This window comes from Syngnathus floridae, chromosome 11 (genome assembly GCF_059516105.1).
Source record: "Syngnathus floridae isolate MCC-2025c chromosome 11, RoL_Sflo_1.0, whole genome shotgun sequence".
Classification (NCBI taxonomy): domain Eukaryota; kingdom Metazoa; phylum Chordata; class Actinopteri; order Syngnathiformes; family Syngnathidae; genus Syngnathus; species Syngnathus floridae.
Genome location: NC_142423.1, coordinates 15,579,243 through 15,596,587, shown reverse-complemented (window position 1 = coordinate 15,596,587; position 17,345 = coordinate 15,579,243). Strand labels below are relative to the sequence as shown.

Sequence of the window (17,345 nt, the reverse complement as noted above, 5' to 3'; positions counted from 1 at the left end):
AGAAATCAACGAGCGAGCGGCTATGCTTTGTAACATTGTTGTGCACCTTCAGGTGCTACATAATTATGCGAGCTGGGTCACAACAAAGAGGTAAGCACAGAAAGAAGAAGTTCTTCCATTGTGAATATGGCTTAGTCTCCAAACAAGATGTTTAATCTTAGCCAATTCAAGTAGATGCAAATTGTGACTCTATATTTGAGTGGATTTTGGGGGTTGTTACATTGTGTGAAGGGAGATCTATTTTTTAATTCGTTTGTCTCGAGAGAGCAGACATCCCGCGCCCGCCCGCCCGCGCGCACGCGCACGCCCCTTCCCCCTACGCGCGCCCGTCCGCGCGCGCGCGCACTCGCCGCGGCCGTGAATCGAACATGGCGACTGTACCAGTCTATTGCATCTGCAGATTACCTTACGACGTGACCCAATTTATGATTGAGTGCGATGCTTGCAAAGACTGGTTTCACGGCAGGTAAAGTACTTGATTTGACGTGGTGCATTTTAGCGAGTGTTTGCATTTGGGGAGGCTAAATAAAAACGGCGGGCGGGCGAGCCGTCCGTCCGTTCGTCCGTCCGTCCCTCCCTCCCTCAGCGTGCTTGACAGCTTTGTGACTCGGTCGCTCATCTACATCTGAAGAGAGGCCGCTCGAAGAAGGCGGAGGGAGGGAGTCATTGAGCTCGGTTGGGAAATTTGGTGAAGAACTCACAACATATCCTTCCAAAACATGGATGTGCTTTAACGATCTTTTCGTGGGCTTCGCCATTCCTTGGAGTTTAAATGCGTATGACATGCCCGATGAGAGGGGACGGACGGACGGACGGACGGACGAACGGACGGACGGACTGCACCGTGAGTGCGAGAGACTTGGTCGATATTCTCTCTCGCTGTTATTTTGTGTATACAATATCGTTTGTTTTGTGCAACGTTTGCGAAATCCCTCCAAGAATGGAGCTTCTCGCCCAGTGATTTGCGAAAAGGCAGCCTCGACCGCGCTTTTATTTTGTGTCTATGCATTACGATGTGTTTTGTTTCGCGTTTGCGACATCCCTCCAGGAATGGGAATGGGAATGCGAATGGGAATGGAGGCTTTCAGTACGTGATTTCGTTCTTTTTGGGGCTCACGAAAACCATTACGACCACTGTACGTACGTACGTAGTTCCGAATAGCCCTCCAGCGAGACTGGATTTCTAGCGGTGACGACAACGGCAAAAGAATATTTTGGACAACAGGGCCGAGACAGTTGCTTTCGAAAATCCCGATTTAAGCAAGCATTCGAGCTTGTACGTTCCACCCAGAGCTCCGAAAATCGGCAGGCATGCATACGTATGGAACAGCCCAATAGTACCTACCTCGTTTTTTGGAGCCAATCTCACAGGAAATGCACCATTTGGACTTTATTTTGGAATTGGACAGCGATTTTGGTCTTTTGTAGATTTGATCAAACTTTTGTCCGATGATTTTGAAACAGAGTGTTTCATCGACAGCTTGAAGATATAAAGTTTGAACATTAAAAGCTCGCCCCAAATAAATACGTCCATCCCGTAATGTGCTTTTTAAGTGAACTATTTGCATTTGTTTCAGTTGCGTCGGTGTGGATGAAGACGATGCCCCAGACATTGACATATACCATTGTCCAAACTGCGAGAAGACCCACGGCAAATCCACATGTATGTAGAATATTTTGGGGAAAAGTACATACATCATATGTCACAAGTGGATGAAGTATTTCAAAAGTGCATGACTTTTTGAGATGGAAATGGAATGATACATCTCATCAATGTCTGCCCTGTGAAACACCTCCATGATGTTTTTGTTACCCATTAATTTATTTCATCTTATCGGTGAGATCATTTTAGCCTCATGGAAGATTTTCTGTCACGAGATGACATACTGTTTAGGTCATGCAGCAAGTAGCTCATTTGAGTACTTTCGGTCATTGCTTTTTTTAATTGTCCTTGTTGTCTTAAGTAAAACGGAAAAGGCATTGGAACAAACAGGACCCTTGGCAAAGCACAGATGTCCGCGCTGTACAGAACGGAAGTCAAGTTTTCATAAAGGAGCTCCGTAGCAGAACATTTCCGAGGTAAGCCTGTTTTACAGTTTTTCAAATGGACGTCACGGAACGGATGGAGCAGGGCGACCAAGTGCAGCTCGGACCAGCTCGGTTTAGTCAGCAAAACAAACCAACAGACTCGGCAAACTGACACAACTTAACAAAACAACTAGAGGACTAACCGACCGGACGTGAAGACAACAACAACACAATGATCCGGCCGGGAGGGAGTGACACGCAGACAGGACTTAAATACACGACAGGTAACGAGAGGCAGGTGACTGTGGTTACATTGATTGAGGTAACACAGGAGGGGAGGGGAGGGGAGGGGCGACGCCAACAGAAACCATGGTAACATAAAGATACAATACAGCAACGGGTGGACAAGACGTGACAATGTAACATTCATAAGACTCGGCGTCATGATGATGAGGTGTGGCAAATGTGGTGGCAATTCCTCAGCCATTATGACGGATGCAAGTGTACATGGATTGACATTTAGAGTTTTAGGCATGGAACGTTCCATACAGAGATGTACACAATATGCCCTATGGACCATCTCTTCAATTAGGGACTAAGAAAAAGACAGAGGGTTAGTTTCACATTGCAAGTTGTAATGCTCGCATTTTTGGGGCGGAATCAGATTTTTGTGGGCGTGTGTAAGCATTCACATGACATATTAAATGCAACCTCCGACTGTCTGTACTACTAAACGTACGTACGTACTATATAGTATTTTGGGGAAAGGAGTCCAGGCTTTTCCATCTCCAGATACATCTACTAAAGATAATGTCAAGTTATAATGCCAGAAAAAGAAAAGCATTGAATCATGTTGATTATTTGTATGATCACAATACAAGACTCGTTTGATATGCTGCTTGCGTCGTTTTATGATGTGCATTACAATTTGATGGAAAGGCATTTTTCACTGGGCTTTTGTGTGTTCTTTCCAGTGCTGAGGATATTGTTGTTAAACTGAGTGGCACTCAACTGACGATGGATTACCTGGAGGAGAACGGTTTCGAGGAACCCATCCTGGTTCCCAAAAAAGATGGTTTGGGCATGTCCATGCCGCCTCCCACCTTTTACATCAGCGATGTGGAAAATTACGTCGGTAAGGACAAAACGACCGACGACCTTGATTTCTATTTTGCTCGCGGTAATGTCCGCCGCATATTGTTTTGTCGTCCTGTCAAGCGATGTTTCCCAACCGCCGTGTCGTGACACAACACACTGGTGTGCCGTGAGAGATGTTCCGCTGCGACCTGAGAAATTGCCCAATGTTAATTACGGAGCGCACTGTAAACAGGATGGCCAAACCACTGTTCAGTTCGAGTTAGGCAAGGCCCGGTCAGCCACTTGCGTACTGCTCGCCAAGAATCTCGAGATTTGATGTTGTCGGTCTGATTGCGATGACACGGAATGTCAACTCTCTGGCGTGGAAGGAACCCGAGTTGGTGCGCCGAGCGGCCAGAAAGGTTCCGACTAGAAAGGAGGGTGCCAGTCGGAAGCGCAGTCGAAAAGGAAAGCTCCATTTAGCGCCCCATCTACGTTCCGCCATCTGCGGGTTGTGACGGAAAGAAGGAGATCCCGGATACAAACGATGGATGGATGGATGGATGGATGGATGGATGGATGGGTGGGTGGGTGGATGGATGGATGGGTGGATGCATGGGTGGGTAGATGGATGGGTGGATAGATGGGTGGATGGATGGGTGGATGGATGGATGGATGGATGGGTGGGTGGATGGCTGGCTATTCTTTTTTCATGAACATGTGTAATTTTGCCATGTTTATTTATTTTTTACATCTCAGGTCCTGACGTCGCAGTTGACGTCGTTGATGTCACTAAACAGACTGATAGCAAGATGAAGCTTAAAGAATTTGTCGATTATTATTACAGCACAAACCGAAAGAAAGTATTAAATATAATCAATCTGGAGTTCTCTGACTCAAGGTACACGCTCGGTGAAGAACTTCCAAATATTGTGTAATTTTGGCCCTGTGACAGTATCTATGGCGTACAAATTCATTTTGTCCTTTTTCTTTGGAACAGGATGAGTAATATTGTGGAGGGTCCCCAAATTGTCCACAATTTGTCTTGGGTTGAAAACTACTGGCCTGAAGATGCCCTGCTTGGAAAGCCGAAAGTCACTAAATACTGTCTGATATGCGTTAAAGACAGCTACACGGATTTCCACATCGAGTGCGGCGGCGCCTCTGTCTGGTATCACGTACTAAAGGTACGGCCTCCTTTCCTAACCTGTTTTCCGTAGGCCTTTTCTTTCCAAAAACAAGAAATCTGAATCAGCTTTATTGACCACGTTTGTGCATGCCAAAGAAGGAATTTGAAAATGGATGTCCTGTACGTATTTCCAGGGAGAAAAGATTTTCTTTCTCATCAAGCCCACCTCCGCCAACCTTTCTCTGTACGAGCGCTGGAGGTCGTCGTCCATCCGCAGCGAAATGTTCTTTGCTGACCAAGTGGACAAGTGTTACAAATGCTGTCTGAAGCAAGGACAGACTTTGTTCATTCCATCAGGTTCAACTGCCAAACTACCTCTGACAATCCTATTTCAAACATATTTTGAGGACGTGAAACTGCTCATCTTTTTTCCATTGACAATATGAAATATTGGAAATGTTTTTTTGTTTTTTCTTAAAAGGGTACAGGACAAAAATAAGAATTGCCCAAACACATATTTGATAGAACAAGTACTTTGTTTGATTAAATGTAATGCAATAAGAATAAGTCATGTCACTTTTTTTAATATATATATATATAGAGACACACACAGACACACACACATACACACATACACATACACACATGCACACACACAAAGTTTACTATATATTTGGACCCACAACTTTCATGGAGAATTCTTCATTTCTATGAAGTCATAATCTGATCTGTGATCTCATTCACGGTTGTTAAATTTGCTATTGATAACGGTGTGCATTTGTTCAGGTTGGATCAATGCAATTCTGACTCCGGTGGACTGCTTGGCATTCTCTGGCCATTTTGTCCACAACCTGAGCGTGGAGATGCAGATGAGGTCTGAACACCACTTTGATCAAACACAAAACGAACCTTGCGTCTTTCTTTGCGCTGTCACTCAAACCATTGATTTTCCTTAGAGCAAATGAAATTGAGAAGAGACTAAAGGTGAAAACCCTCACACCGTTTCCCAACTTTGAAACAGCATGCTGGTACGTGGGACGTCATCTTCTTGAACGATTCAAAGGTGAACGCTTAGTTTCAAGCCACAGTTTGTTTGAAAATGTTTTGTATGGGGGCAGCCTGAATTGACATCATACACCTCGCCCAAAAAAGCAACGGAAGCAGAGAGAGATTATAGCCGTCGTCGGAAAAATAGCCTGAAAATTCGTAGCAATGTGTACCTTTTGCTGACAGGGGAGATTTGGATATGATCCATTTATTCGCGCATCATATTTCAAAAGAGTTGTCTGAGCTTGGAAGCATGAGTTAAATATGACCAACCTATCTATGTCGTATTTTGGTTTGCTTTGCTTCATTATTTGTTCCAGTAATAATGACTGTCGATACCCGTTTACGCAGGTCTACATAAAGCAAATAGGCAGCCAGCTCCATATCTGATCCATGGTGCCAAAATCATCAATGGAGCCTTCAGAGCATGGACCAAAAAGCAGGTACGGATTCAAAGTGATGGATATGTGTTGTCATGATCTATTAGATAAACACGTTTTTTTTTCTCTCGTTCTCTCGTTCTCTCACTCTCTCGTTCTCTCTCTCTCTCTCTCTCTCTCTCTCTCTCTCTCTCTCTCTCTCTCTCTCTCTCTCTCTCTCTCGTAAGGCCCTTTTAGAACATGAAGATGAACTTCCAGAAAACATGAAACCTTCACAGCTCATTAAAGATCTTGCCAGAGAGATAAGACTCTCAGAGGTACCTGTATTGCATTTGGTCCAAATATTACGCACGCATTATGACGATTTAATCAAATACAGTGGACCTGAGCTTTCAATGGCTATTTCAGAATGCAAAAAAAAAAATTAAAATAAAATGCAATTGTCGAGATTTATCAAAAGATAACTTAGTCGTTGCTCGCTTTCTGTGTTTAGAATGCCACGAAAGCCGTTAAGAGCGAGTTGCCATCGGAGAGTCCTCCATCACCCCACTCGGATCCTGAAGATCCTCTTTCACCAGCTGAGGTTCCTTCGCCGAGCTTTGAGACTGTCAAAAACAAAAGCAACTCTCCGAAACCGCATAGACCACCACACAAACCCCCAAAGATGAGCAAGGCTCCAAAATGTCCGAAAATGCTCAAGGCCAAAGAGGGAGATAAGAAGAAAATCACACTTTTACACGACTCACCCGCTCCACCTAAAGCCTCCAGTTTTGAAGCTCTTGAGTCCCATGCCAAGGATATCTTAAACCTGGACCAGCCAACAAAAGCAAAGGTAAGCACATTGGCAGATGGCTTTTGAGTTTAACACAAGTGTTGGTACACTGCTGTCAATCGATCGATCGATATATAGATATACAGTGATCCATCACTGTATATATGGATCACTTGCATATATATGCTATATCTATCTATCTATCTATCTATCTATCTATCTATCTATCTATCTATCTATCTATCTATCTATCTATCTATCTATCTATCTATCTATCTATCTGTCTGTCTGTCTGTCTGTCTGTCTGTCTGTCTGTCTGTCTGTCTGTCTGTCTGTCTGTCTGTCTGTCTGTCTGTCTGTCTGTCTGTCTGTCTGTCTGTCTGTCTGTCTGTCTGTCTGTCTGTCTGTCTGTCTGTCTGTCTGTCTGTCTACCTATCTATCTATCTATCTATCTATCTATCTATCTATCTATCTATCTATCTATCTATCTATCTATCTATCTGTCTGTCTGTCTGTCTGTCTGTCTGTCTGTCTGTCTGTCTGTCTGTCTGTCTGTCTGTCTGTCTGTCTGTCTGTCTGTCTGTCTGTCTGTCTGTCTGTCTGTCTGTCTGTCTGTCTGTCTGTCTGTCTGTCTGTCTGTCTGTCTGTCTGTCTGTCTGTCTGTCTGTCTGTCTGTCTGTCTACCTATCTATCTATCTATCTATCTATCTATCTATCTATCTATCTATCTATCTATCTATCTATCTATCTATCTATCTATCTATCTATCTATCTATCTATCTATCTATCTATCTATCTATCTATACATACGTATATATACACACACATATATGGATCACTGTATATACTACGCACACACACAGGCGCACACACACACACACACACACATCGATATATATGAATATTGTCCTATATTCTTTTTTCCAGGTTGTGAAGAAAATGGTGACAATCTCCGAAAAGGAAACATTGAAGCAAAAAATGGTGGAAAAGTTCAACAAAACTAGAGGGCAGAATAAAAACAGGACTGAAGCAAAATGGAAGTACAAGGTGAGACCTTTAGAAAAAAGATTGAACTTTGCATGACTCCAAATGTCCAAATTCGAGTTTGACGTCCTTATTTGCTGCCGTAGCAACATATGATTTGGGTCGATATGAATTGTTTGTGCTTCTGATGTCACCTAAGCATTTTTCTCTTTTTGCCCCGCAGAATAGTAAACCGGACTCCCTGTTAAAGATGGAAGAGGACTGCAAATTTGACAGGAGCTCAGTTTTAGGCAATAAAGCCGCTTTGACGCTGGCTCGCAAGAAAATCCTGGGGTACGTACCGAATGGCAGGACAGAGAGCACAAACTGCCGCCCGACGGGCCAGCACGGCAAAATCCAAGGCGTCGGTCCAAATGTCGTTTTAATGGTGTCTTGAATGCGTCGGGGAAGAGTTGAAGCCAATTTGAGCGAGTAAGCGCCTGCCTAAGCAGTTCCCCTTTATCCTGCCCTTTCCCATTTAGCACAAAGCCAATGAAAAATCACACTGACGCAAGTCTTGTCGGGACAATACAAGAGCTCAAAGAGGACAAACACAAGCCAGTGAGAGATGAGTACGAGTACGTGTCGGACGAGGGAGAACTGAAGATTGATGAATTCCCCATTCGACGGAAAAGGAACAGCACCAAGAAAGAATTTGCCTGTGAGTCATGTCATGTCATGTCATGCCGTACGTACAGTACAGTACAGTACAGGACAGTATATGTCCGTTCAGTGTTTTGAATCCTTCCTTTGGTTTTGCAGTTCTTTCACAAATCAGACAGCCAGTTCGAGCAAGCAATAACCCAAAGACCAAGCCCTTGGTGTCAAAGGTATGCAAGTGCTTGTCATCCATCATCAGAGGCTGTCATTTGTGTCATTTGTATTGATCTGGAAATTTGATACCGGAAGAATTAAAGAGAGAACGTTTCAACCGAAAAATGAGAAAGGTCAGTAGCGTAATGCTGAGGCAAACGACCAAATGTTGTCATCGTTCATAACAGCGGCTTCGACTTCTAAACGGAACGACAGTGTCGTCGGTTTTAGCACGAGGTTTAATCTTTGTCGAATCGGCTCGCAACAGACGCATTTTTCTCCTTTTGTGATACACTGGTCTAGTCGATTTATTGTAACAAGCTTTGGCATTTCTAAAGTTCAGACATACGTTTTTGGAACGGAGATAGTATTTTACGCGGTATTGTTGTGACGTACGCTCATGCAAAAGAGATCCAACGCTGCGATCCGTACACTGGCCATAGTTACGTACTATTTGGAGATTTGTTCTTTGAAGCATGAATGTTCAATGGATATGAAAGACTCCTCCCGCTGTAATGTTCCCAACAGAATTTGTAAAAGGACCGACGCATGATTCGTTTTGTTTGCATGTTTTGACTCGTTATCCAGCGTATGTCGTACATATTTGAATGTTTGTGCCCTTGGCATTTGTTTTTTTTTTTTAGAATCAGATTGCTGATTCTTCCGATGAAGAAAGTCGACATGTTGACACAGACAGCAAGCCAGAGGGTCAATGTTGCAATTCAAACACAAATACAAGTCAAAAAGGTGGCAGTGCGGCAGGTATTCTTGACTTGCTGCAAGCCAGCAAACAAGTGGGTGGAATTGACGACAGCACCAACAGGTAGGCAGACCTCAGTTGATTTTGGGTTAGGGTTAGCTAGTGTCCAACAATTCTTTTCTTTTGTACTTTCTGTCTCGGGTCCCTCTTGAAAATGAGATGCTGCGTCTCAATGGGGTTACCATTCACAAATAGTCTATTGATCAAGCACACGTCCCTAATAAAAAGATGGATTTCAAATCTTATCATCTTGGCGTATTGAACTGAATCCAAAATCTTTGTTTGTTTGGTGACCAGTGCTGCGACGTTTTCTAATGGCTTGTTGTGTATTTTTGTATTGACTCGTTTACAGTCAGCCGCCTGCATCTCCCAGCACACAGGAGGCCATTCAGGGCATGCTGTCTATGGCCAACCTGTCATCATCCGACAACTTGCAGCAGCAGCAGCAGCAGCAGCAATGGAACACTAATCAGTTAAGAAGCAATAGTCAGTCAAAGAACATTTGGCAAATGCACAGTTCACTGACGAATAAGAAGGTCAGTAGAGGAGGAGGAGGAGGAGGCGGCATTGGTCACGGCAGCAACCGCAAGCAATCCACTAACCACTTGAAGAAACCCCAGAAGAACTGCAGTTTTGAGGCTCTTGATTATGATGACCAGGACCACATGGACGCGTGCTTTAAAGACTCCGATTATGGTAAGGCTTCAAATCAAAATACGGGTGTTTCAATTTCATCGTACGTATGCTGATGATGAAAATGGACGCGGGTGGCCCATGTTTTTGGCAGTAAGTCATCTCTTTTTTTTTTTTTTGGGCTACTTCTCCAAGAAAACAACAACCTTCTATCAGTTCGAACAATCAACGTTGAAGCTTATTTCAACCTACAATAGAGCCGCTCCGCTCTCTTTGTCTAACTACCATCGTAAAGCAGAAAGAAATGTTCTTGAATGTAGAATGTTGCATCTTCCATAGTTTATCCGTCATTTGAGTCGGAGGAGGACAATCCCGTTTTCAAATCCAGATCGAAGAAACGGAAAAATAACGACGACGTTCCATACAGCCCCACAGGTCTGGATTGTGTCGCGCCGCGCCGTAACATTCCATTCACATTCTGAGCCAAGTCTTGATTTCAATCTCCTCCCAGCTCGCGTAGGACCCTCAGTTCCTCGACAGGAAAGGCCTGCCAGAGAAGGAGCGCGCGTGGCCTCCGTAGAAACGGGCTTGGCCGCTGCAGCGGCAAAGCTTTCGCATCAGGTCTGTAAATTCGGGGGGCGGCTCGTTCACCGTGTTCCAAATGCTGCAAATCGAGTCATGGCTTAAACACTGCCGCCAATAGGAGGAACAACAAAAAATCAAGAAGAAAGTCAAAAAGAAGACACCAACGCTGTTCGAGGAGTCGCCTCCAAAAATGTCTGGAGATAGCGGCTCGGCGGATCGCCATCTGGACTTCCGAGGCGACGACGGCCTTTCGCGTCACGAGTTGGACAGCGAAGCGCTCAAGTTACCAGGAGTGCTGCAGCCCATGGTGCCGGGGGTATTCCTCAGCCAAAGGCGGCCATCCACGTCTGCTCCCAACAGCAACTCTATGACAAAAGGGGATCGTGGCGTTTCTGCCGATGCTAAAGGTCAGTAAGTGAGCAGTCTCCCTCGGGAGCAGAAAACGAACGAGTCGTACACTTCAGCAGCCAGCCACGTGCTAGCCGAACAGGAAATCGGACATTTCGTTTGGATTTGGGCAGCATTTTTGAATGGAGATCATATGTTTAAGGACTCCTTCTAGAGATTTCTTCCAGTCGTTTTCAAACATCGGGTGTTTTATCTTGAGTTCTCTGATGTTTGAAGACATGTATGCACATCGATAGATACTTACTAACTGATTGTCTTTTCTTCCCTTTACAGCCAAGCGGCTAAAGAAAGGCATGGCAACAGCAAAACAGAGACTTGGAAAGATTTTAAAGATCCATCGAAATGGACAGCTCCTCTTGTAGCACACAGCAAAATAGGATTGGAAAGTCATGAACTGAGTCCCACTTTTTTTTGTTCCTGAAAGTTGACAGCGAGGAAAAAAAGCTACGATGGGAAATAAGAAATGATACATTTTTCACTCTCCAAGACCAACATCACATACATATACGTACACACGTTTCTGCCTGTCCTTATACTTTATAACTTTGAGATATTGAAGTGTACATAGCCTGCTATAAATATTTTTAATAAACCATGTCTCACTTTACTCCATCAATTATCAGGTTTCTAAAACACAAACAGAAATTGAGAGAGCGAGCGCTAAATGATCTCATTTGTTCCTTCCAGAAAGACTTCTTAGGTTATTATCACGTTTGAGCAATCGCTTATTTGTTAATAGGGTAGTATGCAAAGCATCTTCAGAGGCAATGTTTTTTTTTATTTAGTATTGACTCGATAGAAATATTAAAAGGTAGAGATACTATAGAGCAGGGGTCCCCCACCCCCGGTTCGCGGACCGGCACCGGGCCGCCAAGCCGCACAGGATTTTTTAATTTTTTTTTTTTTTTTATCGACGATCAATTCATTCCGGTCAAGACGCTCGTCCTGGTCACGTGACATGTTTTCCCAGTCGAGCCCGCAAAGCTAGCAAAAATGAGTAAGAATTGAGTTTGAAAAATGTAAACAATTTGGCAATTCTCTCCCAATTCCATATCCGTCGCTGTGTCTCTTGACACAAGACGCTCGTCTCGGTCGGTCACCCTAGTCGAGCCCCCGAGGCAAGCAAAAATGAGCAAGAAACAGAAAAGTTTGGGTTGGGGACCACTGGTCGAATGAATTGAGGGCGTATACAGTTCCGATTCCCCACATTCCGCGAATGCAGCACAGAAGCGGAAATGTCGTCATCGTGCGCCATACCGATCGTCGCCATGTTCAAAAATCTTGAAGCTTTATTGCGCTTCTGGAGTTGTCCAACAACGACGTTTAAATAAAGAAATGGATCATTTGAATGTGTTAAGGTAAAGACAATCAGTGAACGAGATGAGCGCCTCATTTGTGGCGCTTATGCTAGCTCGTTTTTGTCACCGTTAAATCGGTGTCCTTCCCTCCGGCCCGAACCTTTGTTTAGCTTCCAGAGCTATAGCTAGTTTGCACCAAATCCGGATAACGATCTTAGGTAGCTTTGCCCCGAACGTGTCAATAATACCTTCCTTCTACTGTACACCAACTTCTCTTATCCTGTATGTCATACAATCGACTTTTACAACTGTTGACAAGTTGGTTCGAATGAAAACAAATTCGCGATGTATCTATCACCGACTCCAATGCGTCAATAAAACACAATTCGTGTGCGGAATAACACATAAGCATTTGGGTAATCATCAAAAACAATGTCCTCTCTTATCAAGGCTAGAGGAAGACTCCGCCTCTCCGGAGCAGATAAACAAAATGCTCGAACTCCCTAACTACAGCAGCCAGTTGATGCAGCAACTGTGGGCCCTGCGCCAAGAGGGTCACTTTTGTGACTGCACTGTTCTCGTGGGCGACGACCCTCATCGTGCACATAAAGTAGTGCTGGCAGCTTCCAGCATGCTTTTCAGGTAATGCCATTATTCCTTTGGACCGAGAAGTATTTGGATATCCATGCATTTTCATTGAAAACCTTTGGTTTCCCCAAATAGTGTCGCTAGAATTAGAAGCACCACAAAGGTGGTTGTGATTGAAAAGGAACTCTGTATCCCTTTAGGTCGCTGCTGAATTTTTCTGACACTGTCTCCATCGACACCACTTTGGTTTCCTCACAGGAGTTTACCTGTCTTCTGGACATGGTATATACAGGCAAGCTCCCTTTGGGAAAACATAACGTCAGCCGCATCATTGCCGCGGCAGACAGTCTGCAGATGTTTGACGTAGCCGTGAGCTTTAAAAATGTCCTCGCCAACATTATCAACCAGCAGCCCCAAGGCTCCCCCCCTTCCACACAGAGCCCGACGAACAAACTCCAGAGCCCAAACCCTGACGTTTCGGATGCTTCGGCTGAAAGTGGGACCCAGGCGAAGGACGAGTTGGAGACAAATGCATGTCAAGATGCAAGTGAAATTGCAAAGGAGCCTACAGGTAAAAGACCGTCCAGAGCTGACGCCGCCGTCTACGGCGCAGTTTCCAATGGTCCCCCGTAGTATTTAGTGTTGCAGAATGTTGGCCCTCGTTTCCTCATGTACATACTCACGATTTGTGCGCAACAAAATTCCAACATCCTCAGACACGCCAAATATGAATGATTGATGGACGCACCAATGTTTTTATATCTCCTCAGGGACAGAAGAAAGCATAGCCGCAGCAACTGTTGTCGAAGACGACGGCGACGCGAGAGCCAGCAAAACTACTAGCGGCTTGGAGCGTTCTTCTCAGCTGACCGAGCGACTCGCCGTCGTGCCGGGTGTTGTTCAGCTTTTGAGCCAAGCAGCCAACAGTTGTCTGGAGAAGCTGGAGCTCCAGGTATCCCTCCTCACCCGTTCTCAGGTCACACATTATGGAAATGGGGAGGTTCTTGAACGCGCATCTGCACCTAAAGCAGCATCCGGTGTATGCAACTGAAGGGGATTCCTTTCATTTCGTTCGTGGTTCATCTGGCTTAATTCTGATACTGTTTATTGTAATACACATTGCTTGTCCTTATTAACGATATGGGAGCAGGACCTTGGGGGGGGGAAATTAATAAATTCACATCTCCTGCCTTCACGGTGCAACACAGTGGCTTCTCACAAAAGAGTGAAATCAGACAGGATTTCTTGAATCATTTACTGATTTGTGTCATTGTTGTTTTTGTTGCTGCTCCTCCTCCCTATCCCTCCCAGTTAGTTTGCGAGTGCTGTAAAGAAGCGGACCCGCGCTCAGTCGTGACTAAGCTGTTGGGGCAAGTGGAGAAGGGACTCGTCAGTGAGCAAAGTCTCCTGAGCCTGCTCCGCAGCGCCCAACGGGAGGCGCCCTCCTCCTTCTCCGCGTCGTTGCTCTCTCAGCTGGAGGAGATGGACAATACGCAGGAGCCAGATGGACGCCAGACTGAAAGTAATCTTGCGCGAGCCGTCAAACAAACAAAAAAAGATGCAGCGACGGTGCTGACGAGGTGCCTTGACTTCACAGCCGGCTCGGAAATGGAGAACAGCAGCGGTCAAAATCAAGTCCGAATCAAGTCGGGGCAAAGCAGCACGGAAGAGCCCGCGAAAGACGAAGACTCGTCGTCCTCCAAGTCTTACCGCTGTCGCTGGTGTAAGAAGAGTTTTTCCTACAAGTGCCGAGTGACGGCCCATATGAAGCGCTGCCCCATGTCCGAGGATTGTCAGCTGCAGTGTCCGCAATGCCCCGCCAAGCTGCTCAACAAGCGGGCTTTACAGCGCCATTTGAGCCAGGCTCACCCGGCCGCTGCGGGAGACAAGAAGAAGAAGAAGAAGGTCGCCTGTGACCTCTGCGGGCGGACCTTTGCACACCCTTCGGGTGAGTGTGGGAGAATGGCGCTTGAGACGTCCATTTCTTGACGTGGGCTCCGTCTGCGCTCCTTCCATCCCAATACCCTTCAGGTATGATCTACCACAAGCGGACCGAGCATTACGAGGAGAAGCCGTACGCCTGCGAGACGTGCGGCGCCAAGTTTCCCGCCACCTCCTCTTTGAAAAACCACATGCGGCTCCACACGGGAGAGAAGCCCTACCGCTGCAAACACTGCGACATGAGCTTCCGAGTGGCTGCCGCCTTGGCCTACCACACCAAGAAGAAGCACTCGGAGGGTGAGAGAGAGAGAGAGAGAGAGACGTGGAGGCGTAGCCGGCCAGCCGCCAGCCGGCCGGCCAGCCAGCCGGCCGGCGGCCGGCGCCCGTACCGCTTCACGACACGAGTCCCGTTTTCTTTGCCGTCTTCTTTTAGGCAAGATGTACGCGTGTCAGTACTGCAAGGCCGTGTTTGCTCAGTCCATTGAGCTGACGCGGCACGTGCGGACGCACACGGGCGATAAGCCCTACGTGTGTCGGGAATGTGGAAAAGGCCACAGCCAGGCCAGTGGCTTGACTGTCCACTTGCAGACCTTCCACAGTAAGAGCGCACGCATTTTGCATGAAATACTGAGCGTGAGCAGATTGTTCAAAGAGCGCCCCCCCCCCCCCCCCCCCCCCGTGCTTCCCACTAGACATGTCGCAGCCCCTCAGCTGTCAGAAGTGTTCCCTCAGCTTCCAGACTCTGGAGGAGCATCAGAAGCACATCGAGGAGCTCCACGTCAACCCCATGCACAAGTGTCCCACGTGCCGCAAAGTTTTCAGCAGCGCCGCATTGCTGGACAATCACAAGTCCATTCACACTGGAGTCAAGCCCTATGTCTGCAACCTGTGCAATAAATCTTACCAGGTAGGATGATGACACGGCCCACCCACCGAGGAGGCTTCATTGTTTTGCCGTGCTGAGCATATTTTGAAATGGCTCTCCCTCTATGTTGCCGCAGCAACTGTCAGGCCTGTGGTACCATAACAGGACCAACCACCCTCAGGTCATCGGCAACCAAACGGCGCAGCAAGTGAAGACCCTGGTTCAGTGTGACGTCTGCTCAAAGTTCTTCCCCTGTGTCTCCATCCTGGCCAAACACATAGAAGCTGAACATGAAGGTGACAAATCACTCAGTCAACACATGTCAAGCAAAGTACACTGACACAATATAATTGAATACATGATGCAAAAAAGACCAACAACAGCTATTTCCATTGCCCCCCCCCCCCCCCCGCAGACGCGGTGGCATCCACCTTGCACTGCGTCCACTGTCAAGTGGTATTGAGCGGGGGGGCCGCGGAATTGCAGGAGCACAACTGCAGCCGGCACACAAAGGGTGGAGTCGTCTGCCCCCTTTGCACTCTGGTCAGCGGCTCCCAGACGGAGCTGCAGGAGCATCTCCTCTCCTGCCACGTGGAAGCCCAGCAGACACAGGTTGCTGAGGAGGCCTCCAGCGCGGCGGCGGCGGCGCACACTGTAAGCGCTCACTTTGATGGGCTCCAAAATGCAGCCAATCACTGCAAGCGTATACTTGCTCAAACTCACGCTCGGCCTGTGATTTTGCTCCCTGATCAGGTGATCACGGTGCACCAACAAGAAGGCGAGGTGCCGCAGTCGGCCGACGCTGCTGAGGAACAGCAGTCTGTGAGCCAGCGGGTGTTTGTGGCTGTGGCGGGCGGAGGGGAAGGCGACGCCCCGACCGAGGTGGTGGAGGTCAACATGTATGATCTCTTAAACAATTCCGTCACGTTCATCTGTGAAGGCAAACCGTCGGATATTTAGCTCCTTTCTTTCAACCAGAAAGTCCTTTTTGGTGACAGCGTTTGGTCTTTTATTGAGTAACGATGTTGTTAACCAGTGTTGCCATGACACCTACTAGTCAACAAAATGATTCGTTTCTCTCACGCCAACAAAAATAAAAAACGTCAACAAACAAACAAACAAAGCAACCAATGTCGTTCACAAACAGCATGGGACATTATTAGTATTGCCCTTCTCAGCTGATAAATGTTATGATAATACTGCCTTTTAACCAGCAGAGGGAGACAGTCAATCAAAAATCCATCCAATAAAGTCGAGAAATTGAGAATACATTAGTCTTCTCGTCTTTAGTCTCCACTTGCTGAGTCTGTCTGTCTTCCAAAGTATATGTATATATATTTATATATATATATATATATATATGTATATATATATGTATATGCACAGTATACGTATATGATATACATATATATGTATGTGTGTATATGTAAAGCTGATTATCCACTTAAGACAGCGAGGTAATTATGATTAATCATTGTAATTATGATTGTATCTTCCCCACCCCCCAAAAATATGTTACCTCCTTCTTTCCTGCCAGCCAAGATGAATAAGCACGCTGCTGTCTCCCTCGCTCTCTCTCATGATGTTTTACTTTCTCTGCGTACATAAGCAGACTGCCCCCTTTGTGGCTAATTGACGCTGATCAGGCCTGTGACGGGCTGACACGGAGTGGCGGCTTGACAAATGCAATCATCCAGACAGCCGGGCTTGAAGTAGCTGGTGGTTGGCAGCTGCCCCGTACCGCCCACCCACCCGCTCCTCAGCTGTGGCCCCGATGCTGCAGGCACCTTCAGGGGTCATCTCGCCTCTGGCCAGGACTGACTGGACCAGTCGGGACTGATAGGAGCTGGGTGATGATGAGGGGCAAGTGCCGTGAGGAGGTCAAGGGCAGGATTTAAGCAGGCAAATTACCATTGTGCATCCAATCACGGGTGACAGGATTAGGTAGTGGGAGGGAGGGAGGGAGGGAAGGAGGTGAAGAAGCAATGTAGCAAATGA

The 17,345-nt window shown here is 46.4% G+C and overlaps 2 protein-coding genes across 8 annotated transcripts; both read left to right on the top strand.

Moving 5' to 3' along the window:
- Nucleotides 1-333: 333 nt before the first annotated feature.
- phf2 (PHD finger protein 2) lies at nt 334-11,262 on the top strand. 2 transcript variants are annotated; one of them, XM_088389089.1, is made up of 22 exons: nt 334-466; nt 1,578-1,663; nt 1,965-2,079; nt 3,003-3,163; nt 3,865-4,006; nt 4,106-4,292; nt 4,429-4,591; nt 5,021-5,108; nt 5,191-5,297; nt 5,633-5,724; nt 5,889-5,978; nt 6,155-6,493; nt 7,361-7,480; nt 7,641-7,750; nt 7,939-8,117; nt 8,219-8,286; nt 8,914-9,092; nt 9,382-9,725; nt 10,002-10,097; nt 10,174-10,283; nt 10,366-10,654; nt 10,929-11,262. In XM_088389089.1, the coding sequence occupies exons 1-22, from the start codon at nt 369-371 to the stop codon at nt 11,015-11,017; spliced, it is 3,252 nt and encodes a 1,083-aa protein (XP_088245215.1). In that variant the 5' UTR covers nt 334-368; the 3' UTR covers nt 11,018-11,262. The 2 variants fall into 2 exon arrangements, with proteins under 2 accessions (XP_088245215.1, XP_088245216.1); XM_088389090.1 differs by lacking the exon at nt 334-466 and adding an exon at nt 862-1,087.
- A 604-nt stretch (nt 11,263-11,866) lies between these two features.
- On the top strand, nt 11,867-16,616 carry zbtb40 (zinc finger and BTB domain containing 40). Of its 6 annotated transcripts, none has more exons than XM_088389099.1 (12): nt 11,867-12,013; nt 12,404-12,595; nt 12,742-12,823; nt 12,980-13,112; nt 13,312-13,493; nt 13,853-14,489; nt 14,573-14,779; nt 14,916-15,080; nt 15,175-15,389; nt 15,484-15,643; nt 15,763-16,001; nt 16,101-16,616. In XM_088389099.1, the coding sequence occupies exons 1-12, from the start codon at nt 11,991-11,993 to the stop codon at nt 16,305-16,307; spliced, it is 2,442 nt and encodes an 813-aa protein (XP_088245225.1). In that variant the 5' UTR covers nt 11,867-11,990; the 3' UTR covers nt 16,308-16,616. The 6 variants fall into 6 exon arrangements, with proteins under 6 accessions (XP_088245225.1, XP_088245224.1, XP_088245223.1 ...); XM_088389098.1 differs by having other exon boundaries at nt 12,953-13,112; XM_088389097.1 differs by having other exon boundaries at nt 12,950-13,112.
- The last annotated feature ends 729 nt before the right edge of the window (nt 16,617-17,345 follow it).

What these genes read in the sequence shown, in the direction of transcription:
- zbtb40 (XM_088389094.1), top strand. Translation starts at nt 11,991, where the DNA reads ATGGATCATTTGAATGTGTTAAG. An exon ending in AATTGCAAAGGAGCCTACAG is followed by an intron (nt 13,113 to 13,311) that starts GTAAAAGACCGT and finishes ATATCTCCTCAG; the next exon opens with GGACAGAAGAAAGCATAGCC. An exon ending in GACCTTTGCACACCCTTCGG is followed by an intron (nt 14,490 to 14,572) that starts GTGAGTGTGGGA and finishes AATACCCTTCAG; the next exon opens with GTATGATCTACCACAAGCGG.
- phf2 (XM_088389089.1), top strand. Translation starts at nt 369, where the DNA reads ATGGCGACTGTACCAGTCTATTGCATCTGCAGATTACCTTACGACGTG. An exon ending in CGTAGCAGAACATTTCCGAG is followed by an intron (nt 2,080 to 3,002) that starts GTAAGCCTGTTT and finishes TGTTCTTTCCAG; the next exon opens with TGCTGAGGATATTGTTGTTA. An exon ending in ATTGACGACAGCACCAACAG is followed by an intron (nt 9,093 to 9,381) that starts GTAGGCAGACCT and finishes ACTCGTTTACAG; the next exon opens with TCAGCCGCCTGCATCTCCCA.